Here is a 13,011-nt window from a genome sequence, read left to right on the forward strand (position 1 = left end):
TACAAATTAAAATGGTGCTTTAAGTTCTTCAGGCAGGTCTTTTGTTGTTTGGATGCCACAGCTCTGCCACTTTAAAACTGAATAGATCTAATAATCCTCATGTAGATGTGTAACCAGGCCCAGATTAACACCATGTAGTGCCCCCCCCCCCCCAAATACAGCTTGCATGCTAGCGCAACATGAACATCTCATACTAAATATCTTTATTTCCATCATAAACGGCATGTATGAGGACTACATGCAAAACCATGTCTGAAAAAACATTGCAAACATACCAAATAAAAGATGTATCAACAGCTGAATTCAGCACCACAGAGACGTACGGCAAAAATATTTTTCGGAGCTGATTTCTGCACACTGTCATAGACCTAAGATTTTATTCTCCACGATAAATTCAGTTATTAATCCAAATTCCCAGTATTCTAGGGAACTGTCAGCAGGGCTCTGTGAGAAATTTCTGACATTTTTTGTTGATAAAGTGAGTAACATTCGCTTATCTTTTATTTCACAGCTCTCAGACCTGTCTTTAAATTTGCCTGCTAGTCCATTTTTATTTTGTCATTTTTAACATGTCTCTTTAACTGAACTCTCTGATCTCGTTAACAAAATGAAGACTACTAACTCCTCACTAGATGTTGTTCCTCCTGAGATCATAAAAGCAGCCTTTCCAGTAATTGGACCCAGTATCCAAGCATTGGTTAACTCATCTTTGGATACTGGTGTGGTTCCTAATTGTTTTAAGCATGCGGTTGTTCAGCCGTTGCTTAAGAAGCAAGGTTTGGATGAAGGTTGTTTTAATCATTTTCGGCCTGTCTCGAAATTATCCTTTTAGTCAACTTTTAGAAAAAGTTGTCCAATCACAGTTGATCACATTCTTAAATACAGCTAATTTATTAGAACCATTTCGATCTGGTTTCACTGCTTATCACAGTACAGAGTCTGCTTTGCTTAAAGTGTTCAATGATATTTTGGCTGCAGTTGATGCCGGTAAAAATGCGGTACTGATTCTACTCGATCTTACATCTGCCTTTGATACCGTGGATCATAATGTTCTTATTGGGCGGTTAGAACATCTGATCGGTATCAGGGGTACAGCTTTACAATGGTTCAACTCAATCTCAAAGACAGGTCTTTTTCTGTAGAGCTAGGCAAGTTCTCCTCATCTGCCCCAATTATTAGTGGAGTACCTCAGGGCTCTATTTTGGGACCACTTCTTTTTAACCTATATATGCGCCCTCTGGGGGATATTATCAGGAAGCACAATCTTTCTTTTCATCTGTATGCTGATGATACACAGTTGTACCTCCCACTAAAAGTTGGTGAGTCCATTCAACCACTGCTGGAATGTATCTCAGATATTAAATTATGGTTGTCGAATAACTTTCTCCAACTAAATGAGAATAAAACAGAAATGATTGTTTTTGGTCCCCAAAAAACGAGAATGAGGAGCTGGGCAACCATTTCCTCTCCATTTCCTAACCCCTCGTCTATGGAACCAGTTGCCTCTAGACTGCCGCCTTGCAGCTTCCATTACCAGTTTTAAATCAAGATTGAAAACATATCTTTTTTCCTTAGCATTTTAATTTCAATTTTATTGATGTTTTATTGGTTGTCTTGTTTGCTTTTTTTGTTTTCTTTTCTCATTTTAATTTCTGTTACATTAAGCACTTTGGTTAACTTTGCTATGTGTAAATGTGCTATATAAATAAAATTTACTTACGGCAGCAAAACACACCCACTGAACTCTACAAGCATCTCTAAACAACCAGATAAAAGACACAACCCTTCCACTAATTCTAAATGGACAACAGCGTCACACATTTGCCCAAAAAAAATGGTAAATAAGCCTTACCTTTAGCAGAACATCTTTTTTTCTCTACTTTGTGCATTAATCGTTAATGAAATCCTCAGTCCATTCCCTTGACCAGTTTGGCCAGTAGAGAGCGTGCAGACAGCCGCTTCCGTCTCATGGTTGTCCTGAGTTCATTCTTTACTCTCTTGAGTTGAGAAAAGGATCTCTTGAAAGGATCAGGGTTAAGAATAGTCTGAGGGCAACTAATACACTTGGGAAAGTACTCTGTAACCCATTTTTTTCTAAGAATTTGCAGCATATCCTCTGGTGAACGATTTTTCTCTTCCCGCACAAAATTCTTGAACTGAAGTTCATCTCCAAAGTGTTTGTCCAGGTCATCTGGATGTATGGATGAGAGCACACATCACAGTTTGTATCGGTTTAAAACAATACCCCAAGTAGTCCATTCAAGTCCCTGTATGACTGACAGCAACCTGTTAACGATCACATTATGTTTCCACCTTAAATCGCTGACTTCCGTTTAGGATCTCGTCATTCTCCGTGGACTTATCTGCAAATATTTTTTCTTTTTCTCCCCCGCTGTGTCTCGTGTTGATAGAATTGAGTCACACACTTCATGTCCCGAGATGACTTTTCAAACTGAGACAATTGATCTCTGAGTGTTGCCACAAACGAATGCAGAGATTCCAGCGCTGGCTGTGCAGTGTCTAAGTTTGTCACACTTCTGCAATGCGTCACTTGTGGCTTTGAACCTACTCAGCACAGTATCCCATAGATTCGTCGTTATTGATGTCTCCAGTTTGTCAAGTTTATGACGGAGCACAGCAGCCTCGTGCTTTTACATCCTTAATTAACCACTCTCTAGACACTACTTCGTTGTTTGGGAGGCAACAATGCAATAAATCATTGGTAAGTGATCGCGTTTTACCTCCTATACCGAAGTCCCGCACAGATGCTGGGTATTTAGATGTTCTGATAGGCTGAAGTACCTTGAGAAATGGCAGCTTCCTTGACGTGGTCTGTGATGGCTCCCCATATTTCAGGGTCCGTTGAGATGGTAAAGTCCGGTAAATACGTGGGACAGTATTTCCATCAACCTCGTGAGCCCCATCATCCTCTTTGTTGCTTCCGTTCTCCTGCACCTCATTACCGCCTTCGCTCACAACATTAGCTGCTGCTTGAGTATCGGTCTACTAGTGCCTTCTGCTGCCGCCGATGTCTGTCTTTTCATTTCAAAGAAGAAAACTTGATATTGCAGGTACTTTTTGAAGGGTGGCTATGTGTCGTGATATTTTCTCTTTTTTTTATTTTTTTTATTTGTTTTGCACAACTGATGCTGCCTATCCATTTTTAATTTGGTATTGATGTAAATTGGCGGGACGGGCTCGACTCTGACGGGGAGGGCAAATGCACCGTGACCTATCACAATTCTTTATAAATGCATACATTTTATATTCTCACTGTATGTATTATATCATTAACTGTTAATTTTGTATCTGCATCTTTTCCAGCAAAATAATATATATACAAAACATGAAAAATATTAAGTCTAGTCATTGTTTTAATCACTTGGTGCCCAGGACACTCGCCAATCCCGTCCCTGGGTGTAACTGTACACACAAATAATTCGTACCACATTATTTAGTAAGTTAAAAAATCTAGGACTTGTATAGACTAAGTGTAGAAGCTTTTTGTAAAGAAGCTAAAAGCCTAAGTCTTAAGATCACACTGACCGTTGTTGATAGGAGTGCTCTAATAACTGCCCACTCATCTGAGAAGCTCTTCACCGTTACAATGTTCGGTCCTGATCACCCTGTCAGGGTTTACATTTATGTTTTACTGACATTTAGATTTGCTTTTCACCCCCTGATTACAGATGCAACCTGAATAATGATATTAAACACAATGAGTTAATAAATTCATTAAATGCAGTTAATGAATATATCAATGGATTTCCCTTGTTTGTTCACCTATGAATCACATTTATCCAAAGTCCACTGATATGCAAAGCTAAAACACTTTTCCGTGTTGAAGAGTGTGTGGTTTCAACATGTCACGGTCATCATAACTAGGTTAGATCACAGCCTTAACACTTATGTATTTTTGTGAATCGCACTTACTCTTAAATGTAGGAATAAGAGCAAAATGACACCATTCTTAGGATTTTTAATTTTACTCTGAGTGGCTTTATCCAAATGACCCCAGAACTACTGTGCAGATCCAAACAGAGTACATGCTTGCATAAAGGTAGACTCTTTTATAATAAGGCAAGTCATTTTAGGTTTTTTTTTCAATAGTTTATTTCTTACGTGATTTTTGTTGGTGTTAATTTTAATTTAAATGTAGAAAAAGATCTAACATGATTAAATTTTTTTTACACCTTAAAAAGCTGCAGTCTGCAGGATGTGCAGATGTTTTATACCCTCTGTATGTGTTCAGCTCCAACACTAAGCACAGAGGACTCGTGAAAGTACCCGGCTGTAGATCAGGACCCCTGGGGCTCCCTTCCACTCAGACCGCAGTCACACCTTTTCTATTAAAGGACAATATTCGCTCCCGTAAAGTGACTTACTGGTACTTTTATAGAGACAATCTATCCTTATTAATTGTATGTCATGTTCTTAACATTCCATTAATGTTAAGAACATGACTCGCTTGTAGATTTAAAAATAAACTGTGGCGGCAAGTCCCTGTCTTAATGAGCCAGGTGTCACGTCATCCATTCGTTCAGTAAAATACTGTAGTTATGAATGGGTTATTAATCACTGACTCTCCGACTCGTTCACTAATGAAACACTGCTGTATGTGGCTTGGAGACGCGCACCACATGATACGGATTTCATTGGAACCATTATTATTTCGTTGCAAAATAGAATAAACATGACAATATTCTGTTTAAAATGTAGGCTACATTTAAAATGTCAAATGTTCACTTAATATCACCTTTTTTTTTTTTTTTTTTAAATGGGCTCATTTTACAACTCCCCTAGAGTTAAACGGTTGAGTTTTACTGTTTTTGAATCCATTCATCCGATCTCCGGGTCTGGCGGTAGCACTTTTAGCTTGGCTTAGCATAGATCATTGAATCGGATTAAATCACAGAAGACTGTAGACAGACGTCATACAGAAGTCTGAAATAAGTAACATTAACTATGCATACTAATTTGCACAAATCCGCATGGTAAAATAATAATATAAAATGATAAAGTAAATGTTTGCTAGGTTGTAACTCCTGTGGTGTGTTATTTATTGAGCTTTGGGTGGTTCTGTCTCGCTGCTTAACATGTGTTGGACGACAGGATCACAGCACATCTCGCTCTCACAAAGACACACATTAACAAACTCTGTACGTGCGTTTTTGTCATCTTGCCAGGAACGCAATCTTTGTTCTTAGACTTGAGAAGCAGCCTGTGTCCTTCCTCTGCATCTTGGTTAGTTCTGACCCACAGTTCGCTTTGCGAACCTATCTGTTCGTCTTGTTGGTCACGGTAACCCCAGCCACCAGCCCCTGACGCAAGCGGTTCTTCCTTCTAGCCCAGCAATGTTGTGGTGCTACTTACTTACGAACCGCTTTTCCTGGTTCGGAGCTGGTGCTTTGGATGTCGAAAAACAAAGAACCGGTTTGAAACTAGGCTCTGGCTCCGAACCAGCACTGGAACTGCCTTGGTGGAAAAGGGGTATAAGAGACCCTGCATTATTTTCCAAAAATTGAGGTACATTTTTAATCCGTGTCATATTACATTTTTAGTCACACTTTTAATGGCAGAATCAACCCTAATAAACATGTTATGACAGAAATGAGCATATAATTAACATCTTAGTGAATCATGTTATTGTGGCCGCTACAGATCACTTACTGAATATCGCCATCTAGTGGACAAAGCTTGGAAGTAAATGTTTGACAATGTGGAGATTGTCCAGATGTAATCTGATCTTGAACGGTGTAGATTCAGACTTTCCTCCACTGTTTTCATGCTTCGTGTCTTTTATTAGATCCATGTGTGTCAGAATATAACAAGCCTGTTGATAAGAGCTATTTGTCTTGTTTCAGTGTGATTCCCGGCACACAGAAGATCTGGGTGAGGACGTGGGGCTGCTCTCACAACAGCTCTGATGGAGAATACATGGCCGGACAGCTGGCCGCCAGCGGCTACAAGATCACAGGTGAACACCTGCATGATTTCCTTGCCTCGCACTCATCAGCAATCTGCAGTTTTCAGTCTTATCTTCACACTACATGACACTGCTGTTAGTAACAGCCTGACCTGGGCAATACTGTTATAATATTGATTGTAAGGTTAGTTTGAACTCCTGCTAGACGGGTGACCAAACCACTGATTAATTCCATGTGTTGTTGACTTTGTCTTAATTACTGTAAGAGATTTTACTTACTGCCTCTTCTGCTTCTTATAGTTGCAGCTTATTTGCGTTTGTAAAACGAATCCTCTGTCTAATGTAACCTAATGTAAGGGCCTGCAGTAGTGCTGTTTGACCAGTGTGACGCTGCAGCTCAAGACTGTAATTGAGTCCTCCAGCATCCCAATAGAAGACGCTCTTATGAGAACGTGATGGAGCGCAAACAAAGCTGAACCTGTAGACTGGGGAAGTTTGACAAAACTACAGGCAAAAAATGCTGTCATGTGAAGGCCCTGATGTAATCACAGTTTCGTTCTTTGCTTTGAGGCAAAAATAAATCTTGTCATGTCAGGTCACCTTTATTTATAAAGCACTTTGTAAAATTGATTGCTTTAATGCAAGCAGCTTTATTCTATTGAACATGAAAAACAGCATAGCTTTTAATTAGACTAGAATGAGTTTTTCTGCAATAAAGCAGCTAAAGCTAGCTAACGTTAAACCCTTTTGTATGAGTGAACACAAACAAGCATTATTACGTTAATTGTTAAAGTGCTTGTTTGATTTGCTTGAATCTAGTTTAGGACTGTTTTAATTATCGTGTCAGGTGTTTTAATAGAGATAATTCACAAAAGTTTAAGAGCCACTGGTTTATCCACAAACGAAATGTTTTTCACTTGCCTTTATTTTGCTCTATATGACTTGCAGATGAGATGTTGAATGTATATAACACTGCTTTATAACCCTGTTGATTCTGTGGCCAGTGTGTGGAGGGTTGTGGTGGTATTGGTGCAGTGGCACGTGCTAAAGTTACAGAGGGGTCTGCAGTGGTGGTTTATCTTCAGGGGTCAGTGAGCAGCTCGCTGTGTTGGTGACGCTTGGGTCATCTGCTACATGAGTCACCTCTCGCTCAAGACATCTTGAGTCCAGAGAAATATCACACCTGGTGCATGAGGACAGTGATCAGTGTTGATTTCAGTAACTCTTTTGTTGATTGACTAACTTCACCACAGCCACATTTGCTTTAAAAAGTCACTGTGTTAAAGATGCTTGAATAAAATGGTCATACCACTTCACTTACGAAGAATCTGATAAGTGACTAGGGCATGAGACTAGGGCTTTATCAGCCAAATTAGTTTTAGTTTTCTCTTTTACTCACTGAACATAAGGATACTGATAAACACGGACACATGCATCTTCTCTTCTTCAGGTCACAGCTGACCTGAGACTCTGGCTTTCTCGCTCTTCTTTGAAGCTCTCTATGAAATAACAAGAGAAAATACCGTCACGTTCAGCAGTATGATGAATAAATATTAACATCAAAACTGATACTTCAACCGGTTAACTTGTGTAGCTCTATTTTAATCTCTTTAACCCATAGTTGCGCCGGCGCCAATGCAGTCATGCAGTTAACACACTTCTAATTCAGTTTCAATGTGTACAGAGTTTAATGTAGCAATGTGGTAAGATTTGTTTTAATCGTGTAATAGACTTGAACTAAGAAATCAAAAATTAGAAGTGAAGAAAACGCAGTACTTATTAAAATCACTTCTTTATTTAAACATGAACACACACAACCGCTGTTAACAGGTTAATGTAACATTTCCCATTCCATGACTAGTAAAATAATGGCAACTTGCTCTATAATATTGAACATGGTTCTTCTCGGAGTAGCTGCGTGCGCTGCGTCATCTTGTTTGACAGATGTCAAGATCTCAACAGCTGTTTATGACCACTTTATTCATATCACACCTTTAAGCTAAGCTTTACAAATTCAGTGTTCACTACAGTCTCTGGGCTCATGGCGTCCAGGACACCAGTATTTGAACCATTCAGAAATGATGAGAAGCCGATCATGATTTCGATCATTTTCCAGTAGTATTACAGCACGCTGTGAGTGAATATTGGCATCGGTTGTTGTTTGCTTTTGGGATCTGAAGGAGCGCTTGGACATGGAAACGGACTTGACTTCGATTGGAGTTATCAGAATATGAGAACTACGGCTCGCATTAGACCCTGGCAGAGTCGAAGCTCAAAGCGCACGGATGTTGAATCGAGCACAGATGTGCTGTGTGCTCCATGAGCGTCCACAGTTTCAACAGTCATAATAAAGCCTGGTCAGATCAGAAAATAAAAACGCTTGACCTCAGGTCTTGGCTTTTTGTTCTGATGTGCATTTTCAGCTGTTCCACCTTTTATTGAGGGGTGTGCCTTTCCAAATCATACCAATTCAACTGAACTCAAGTGTAGTAACATGCTCCTGAGCTAAATTGTCCCAGAAAAGGGTATGAATACCTATGCAATGTAATTATTTCCGTTTTTACTTCTCAATAAATCTGCAGTTATCACGTCTACGCTTTTTGCATTGTTGTGTTTATGTGGAAGAAAAAGTAATTTAAAGCAGTGAACAAGGCAACACAAAATATGAAAAAAATAAAGACCTTTTTATAATGAATATTTATGAATACTTTTGCAAAGCACTGTTTTTACACACACACACACACACACACACACACACACAACATAATCTTTATGAAGATATCAATATTTAACAAGCAGTATCATGTACCTGTCATCAGTTTATTGCACACACATACACACACTGCATTTATTTGAAAAATTATGGATCATCCTCTTCTAGGAATCTGAATCATAGGTTTATCCTAAGCATAACCCTAACCCATCAGTAGGTGGCAGTATTGGCCAGTCAAACGAGCTGCAGTCGCTCGGAGTCTCCTCTTCTGTGATGCTCAGGCTTTGTCTTAAAGTTTGACCCCAATCATGAACATAGTATTTCCTTAATGTTTAAGTGTTCCTTGTTTTATGGCGTTTGGATGGGTTTGCAGTATTTTTTCCACGCATACTTTACTTGCTGTTCTAGTGGAAAAAACATTTAATAACATGCACATGAAATGTTGCATGTAAATCATTAAATGTATTGTTTCACAGTTGTTTGTCTGTAGGGTGTTCAAACTATAACATCTGTGCACTTAACTTCATGTTTGCATGGAATCAACAGTGTTTTTGGCGTCTTTGTCTGCCTGTTCATTCATGAAATAGCCCATGCTGTGAGTGGCTGGATGCGGTTTACGCAGCATTTTTCGTCTGCCGGCGGTGGCCAATGATGGCGTGCGTCTGCTGTGACGCTCCAGCCGCCTCCGCTCACAGATTCAGAGCCGACCGCTGCCGGTTGTGCAGCTACCGCTGTTTCTCCGAGTCCTGGACGCTGGGAGAAATGTTCAGCGCTATGACAAGCCTCGTGTGCTGCTTCCCACACCTGGAGAGAGGAGATGTAAAGGAGGACTGAGGGAATTGGATGAAAAGCCTGGTAAACTGAGTCACACTCTCGCATCGGCTCCTGACCAGCGTGAGCTGTGGTTGTGAACAGCTGTGCAGATGAGACTATCTCCCAGAAGAGAGGAATTCTCAGTTCATTCTGGACTGAGGGCAGGAGGCTCAGACGACTGATTTAGGGGCAGTTTGGAAGCTGCTTCGCTCCGTGTCTCGTAGAGAAATATGTTCAGTGGACCGCAATGTCTGTTTGCATTTCACTCCATGCTGGTTTTATTCTCAGCTGATAAACTCTTTTTCAAAATAAAGTATTGACAGGCTTTTAAATAGGGATGCACAATATTGGATTTAACTGATTTAATTTAATTGAGCTGATACAAATAAATGCATATTTCTTTAAAACTTTATAGAACTAAATAAACATTATTAAATGCATTTGAGATACGAGTATACATTAAAAGCTTTGGGAAAAGTCACTCGCTGAAGTTTTCTTCAGACCGATGCGGTGCTTACCTCAACGGTTTATTTGTGGATTGAACTCGTCGATGATCTGCAGCAGTCATCAACACTGCCTTCAGCCTCAGAGAATGTTATTTTAGAGCTCCTTTGATTGAAGCTATTTTACTAATCCATTACATTTTTTTTTTTTTTTTTTTAACACATTAATAAAGAAATTTATATAATTTAATTTACGTGTTTTTTTTTTTTTGTTTTTTTTTTGGAATTCATGTCGGCTAAAGCCTCTAACCCATGAATCAAATCAGACTTGTGATTATGAATTACTGCTTTATTTATTCAGAAACGGGAGTAACTTAATAAAAAAAAACTGATTTTCATAATATAAGTAAGTTTCTTAGTATAAGTTTGTAAGTAGGTCCACTGCTGCACTAGTGACCGCTGACAGCTTCACACCGCATGCCTCATTCTGCTCTTACATTCTTAAAGTCAAGGAAATGCAAAACAGTGAGGCTAATCCCCATTCAGAGTTCACTTCAAGAATGACCTCTGTTGACGTGATCTTATCACTCATGCACACATGCGAGTTATGGCATATCAGCATCATCAGCTTGCTGACTCTGCATAGACCGCAGCACCACTGCCACGTTCAAGGCCCAGAAACGTAGTAAGGGCATTGATTAAAATAGTCCATGTGACCGCAGCAGAATACTTTTTGTACACAAAGAAAACCAAAAAAATGACTTAATTCAACAGTTTCTTCTGTTGCGTGTCAAACATTGCCCTGCGTTCACAAGAGTATTGCGACGCTGATGTGAAACGTGCTTCGCCTTGTTTTTGTGCTACTCGTGAATGCGCATCGACGACTTAGAAGAGAAGAAATTGTTGAATAAAGGCTTTTTTTTTTTCTTTGTGCACAAAGTATTCTCGTAGCTTCATAACATTATGGTTGAACCGCTGATGGCACGTGGACTATTTTATCGATGTTCTTACTACCTTTCTGGACCTTGATTGTGGTAGTAACCTTGCTGTCTATGGAGGGTCAGAAAGCTCTCGGATTTCATCAAAAATATCTTAATTTGTGTTCCGAAGGTGAACGACATGAGTGTGAATAATTAATGACAGACTTAAATGGTGTAAAAGCTTGCATCATGCTTTGCTAACGTTGCTGTTTTTCTCAGGACAGTGTTTGTTAACCGTAGCGTCAGTTTCTGCGTCTGTCTGGGTGATTTACAGCACCAGGAATATGATGTCTTGCAATACTCTGCGTTTATGAACTTACGAGATCTTTTAAAGCTGTGTTCTCTAGGTTGTACGTGTTTGATGTAGTTCTCGTGGTGTTTCTATCGTCAGACCCTTGTGTAACCCTGATGAGCATAATGTGTTAAATGAAAGTAGATTGTAGATGATGTAGATTTTGGAGGTGCAGATCTGTGCTCTGTTGAATGGCTGATATTACCCACAAGCCATTATGCTTTGAAAGAGGATTCAGTTGAGAACTTCAAACATGCCAGATGTTAAACCAGCGGTCAAGTAAATAATGAATCAATATCTAGCCTCATGGAGCAGTGGAAATGTAATGTGGAGTGTGTGCGTGGATTTTAACTGTAGCTGGATGATTGACGGGCTGGTTTATGGTGACCGTGCATATAAATGGCTGACAAAGCAGTCTGTTGATTCAAGACACAATTTTATGACATTTATGATGTGGTTTCATGTCCCAAAGCTTGTCTAGTCCTCAGCTACACACTCGTATTATTCTTGACGAAGAGAGTGCTTGCTTTTAGGGTGTAAACATCACATGTATTCATCTTCAGCGTGTCCCAGTGATGTTTTCATCTCTTTCCATGGCCTGCTCTCCACCCTCAACCCCGTGAGCTCAGACCCTGAATCATGTCTCTGTGCTGCCATTATGTGGAGAGGAAAGAAATCTGGATTGATATGAAATGGTATACAGCAATGTGGTTGTTGCTGTAGCAATCAGAGCTTGGCGGCGGTCAGTCGCTTTGAATGCGGCAGTTTGCTGTTCTGACCTTTCACCTCTGCGCAGTAACTCTCAGATCCCTGGTTTGTAGCGTGAACTGGTGGCTTTGATCAATTTATATCCACATGGCTCTGTGTGTGTGTGTGTGTGTGTGTGTGTGTGTGCGGGCGGTTATTTGGTGCAAGCAAGACCTGCCCAACATTGCTTAGCATTGATGTATGTGAAGACAGTGGGCTGGAGATATATGTACCCAATAGTTGTCTTTGGTCCACGTCAACGTCCTTGAATGGCAAAATAGCATTTTTCTCACTCACAAATGCACACGAAGAGAAAAATAGCCCTTAACTCCCTTAACAGAAGGACAAGTAATTAAAGTGGCAGCGAAGGCCATTATGAGTGAAGCGGAAACCAAAGATGAGCTTGTTTAGAGCTGCAGTGGAAAAAGACAGCAGAGAATGAGGCTTTTCAGCGAAGCTTTTAAAAGCTATCTACTGTGTTTTTTTTTTTTCTTTCTCCCTTCTTTTATTCACCAGCAACATAAGCCACAACAGATTTTTTTTCGCCATCAATTTTAATGAATGCATTACCCTGACCACCTGCTGAAGGAGAGCGGTGTCAATGGGTGACCTGAGAGGACAGGACTTGTTATGGATTAATTCTGCATGCCATGCCGGATAAATACAAATGAAAGAGCGAAATGCTTTTGAAAGCCTCCGGTGACTCATGGATGCAAGAGCAATGTAAGATTTTCTAAATTACTAATGTAATTTTCATCACTCACTGTAGTCAAAGTTTACTCTCATCTTCTCTCAACAGCACAGTGTCTGACTCATGAATATTAATCATGCTGATTGTTTGTGTGAGCTGATTTGCTGAAATCAAAGTGGGTATGTTAATAGGTGAGTGCTACCAAAGTGGCATTGCCATTTACACATTATTTCTGAATAGACCCTGTAGGGGTGGGCAGTTTGACCAATACTGTGTTCTTCTTCACACTTTGTTGAACTTTAATCTATTTACCATCAAGCACGTCCCATTCTTTACATTGTCCTTTGTCCATCTTGTGTCAGGAACTTTTAGTACTGTGCTACACTGATATATTTACAGACAGCAA

At 39.8% G+C, this 13,011-nt stretch overlaps 1 protein-coding gene across 2 annotated transcripts in view; it reads left to right on the forward strand.

The window, feature by feature from the left end:
- Window positions 1-13,011, forward strand: part of LOC306887292 (threonylcarbamoyladenosine tRNA methylthiotransferase-like) — a 266,928-nt gene that overhangs the window by 2,002 nt on the left and 251,915 nt on the right. For both annotated transcript variants that reach the window (XM_079444918.1, XM_079444919.1), the window contains exon 3: window positions 5,865-5,977. In XM_079444918.1, the coding sequence (XP_079301044.1) occupies window positions 5,865-5,977 (113 nt within the window). The remainder of the gene's footprint in view (window positions 1-5,864; window positions 5,978-13,011) is intronic.

Source organism: Barbus barbus, assembly GCF_936440315.1.
Source record: "Barbus barbus genome assembly, chromosome: 21".
Taxonomy (NCBI): domain Eukaryota; kingdom Metazoa; phylum Chordata; class Actinopteri; order Cypriniformes; family Cyprinidae; genus Barbus; species Barbus barbus.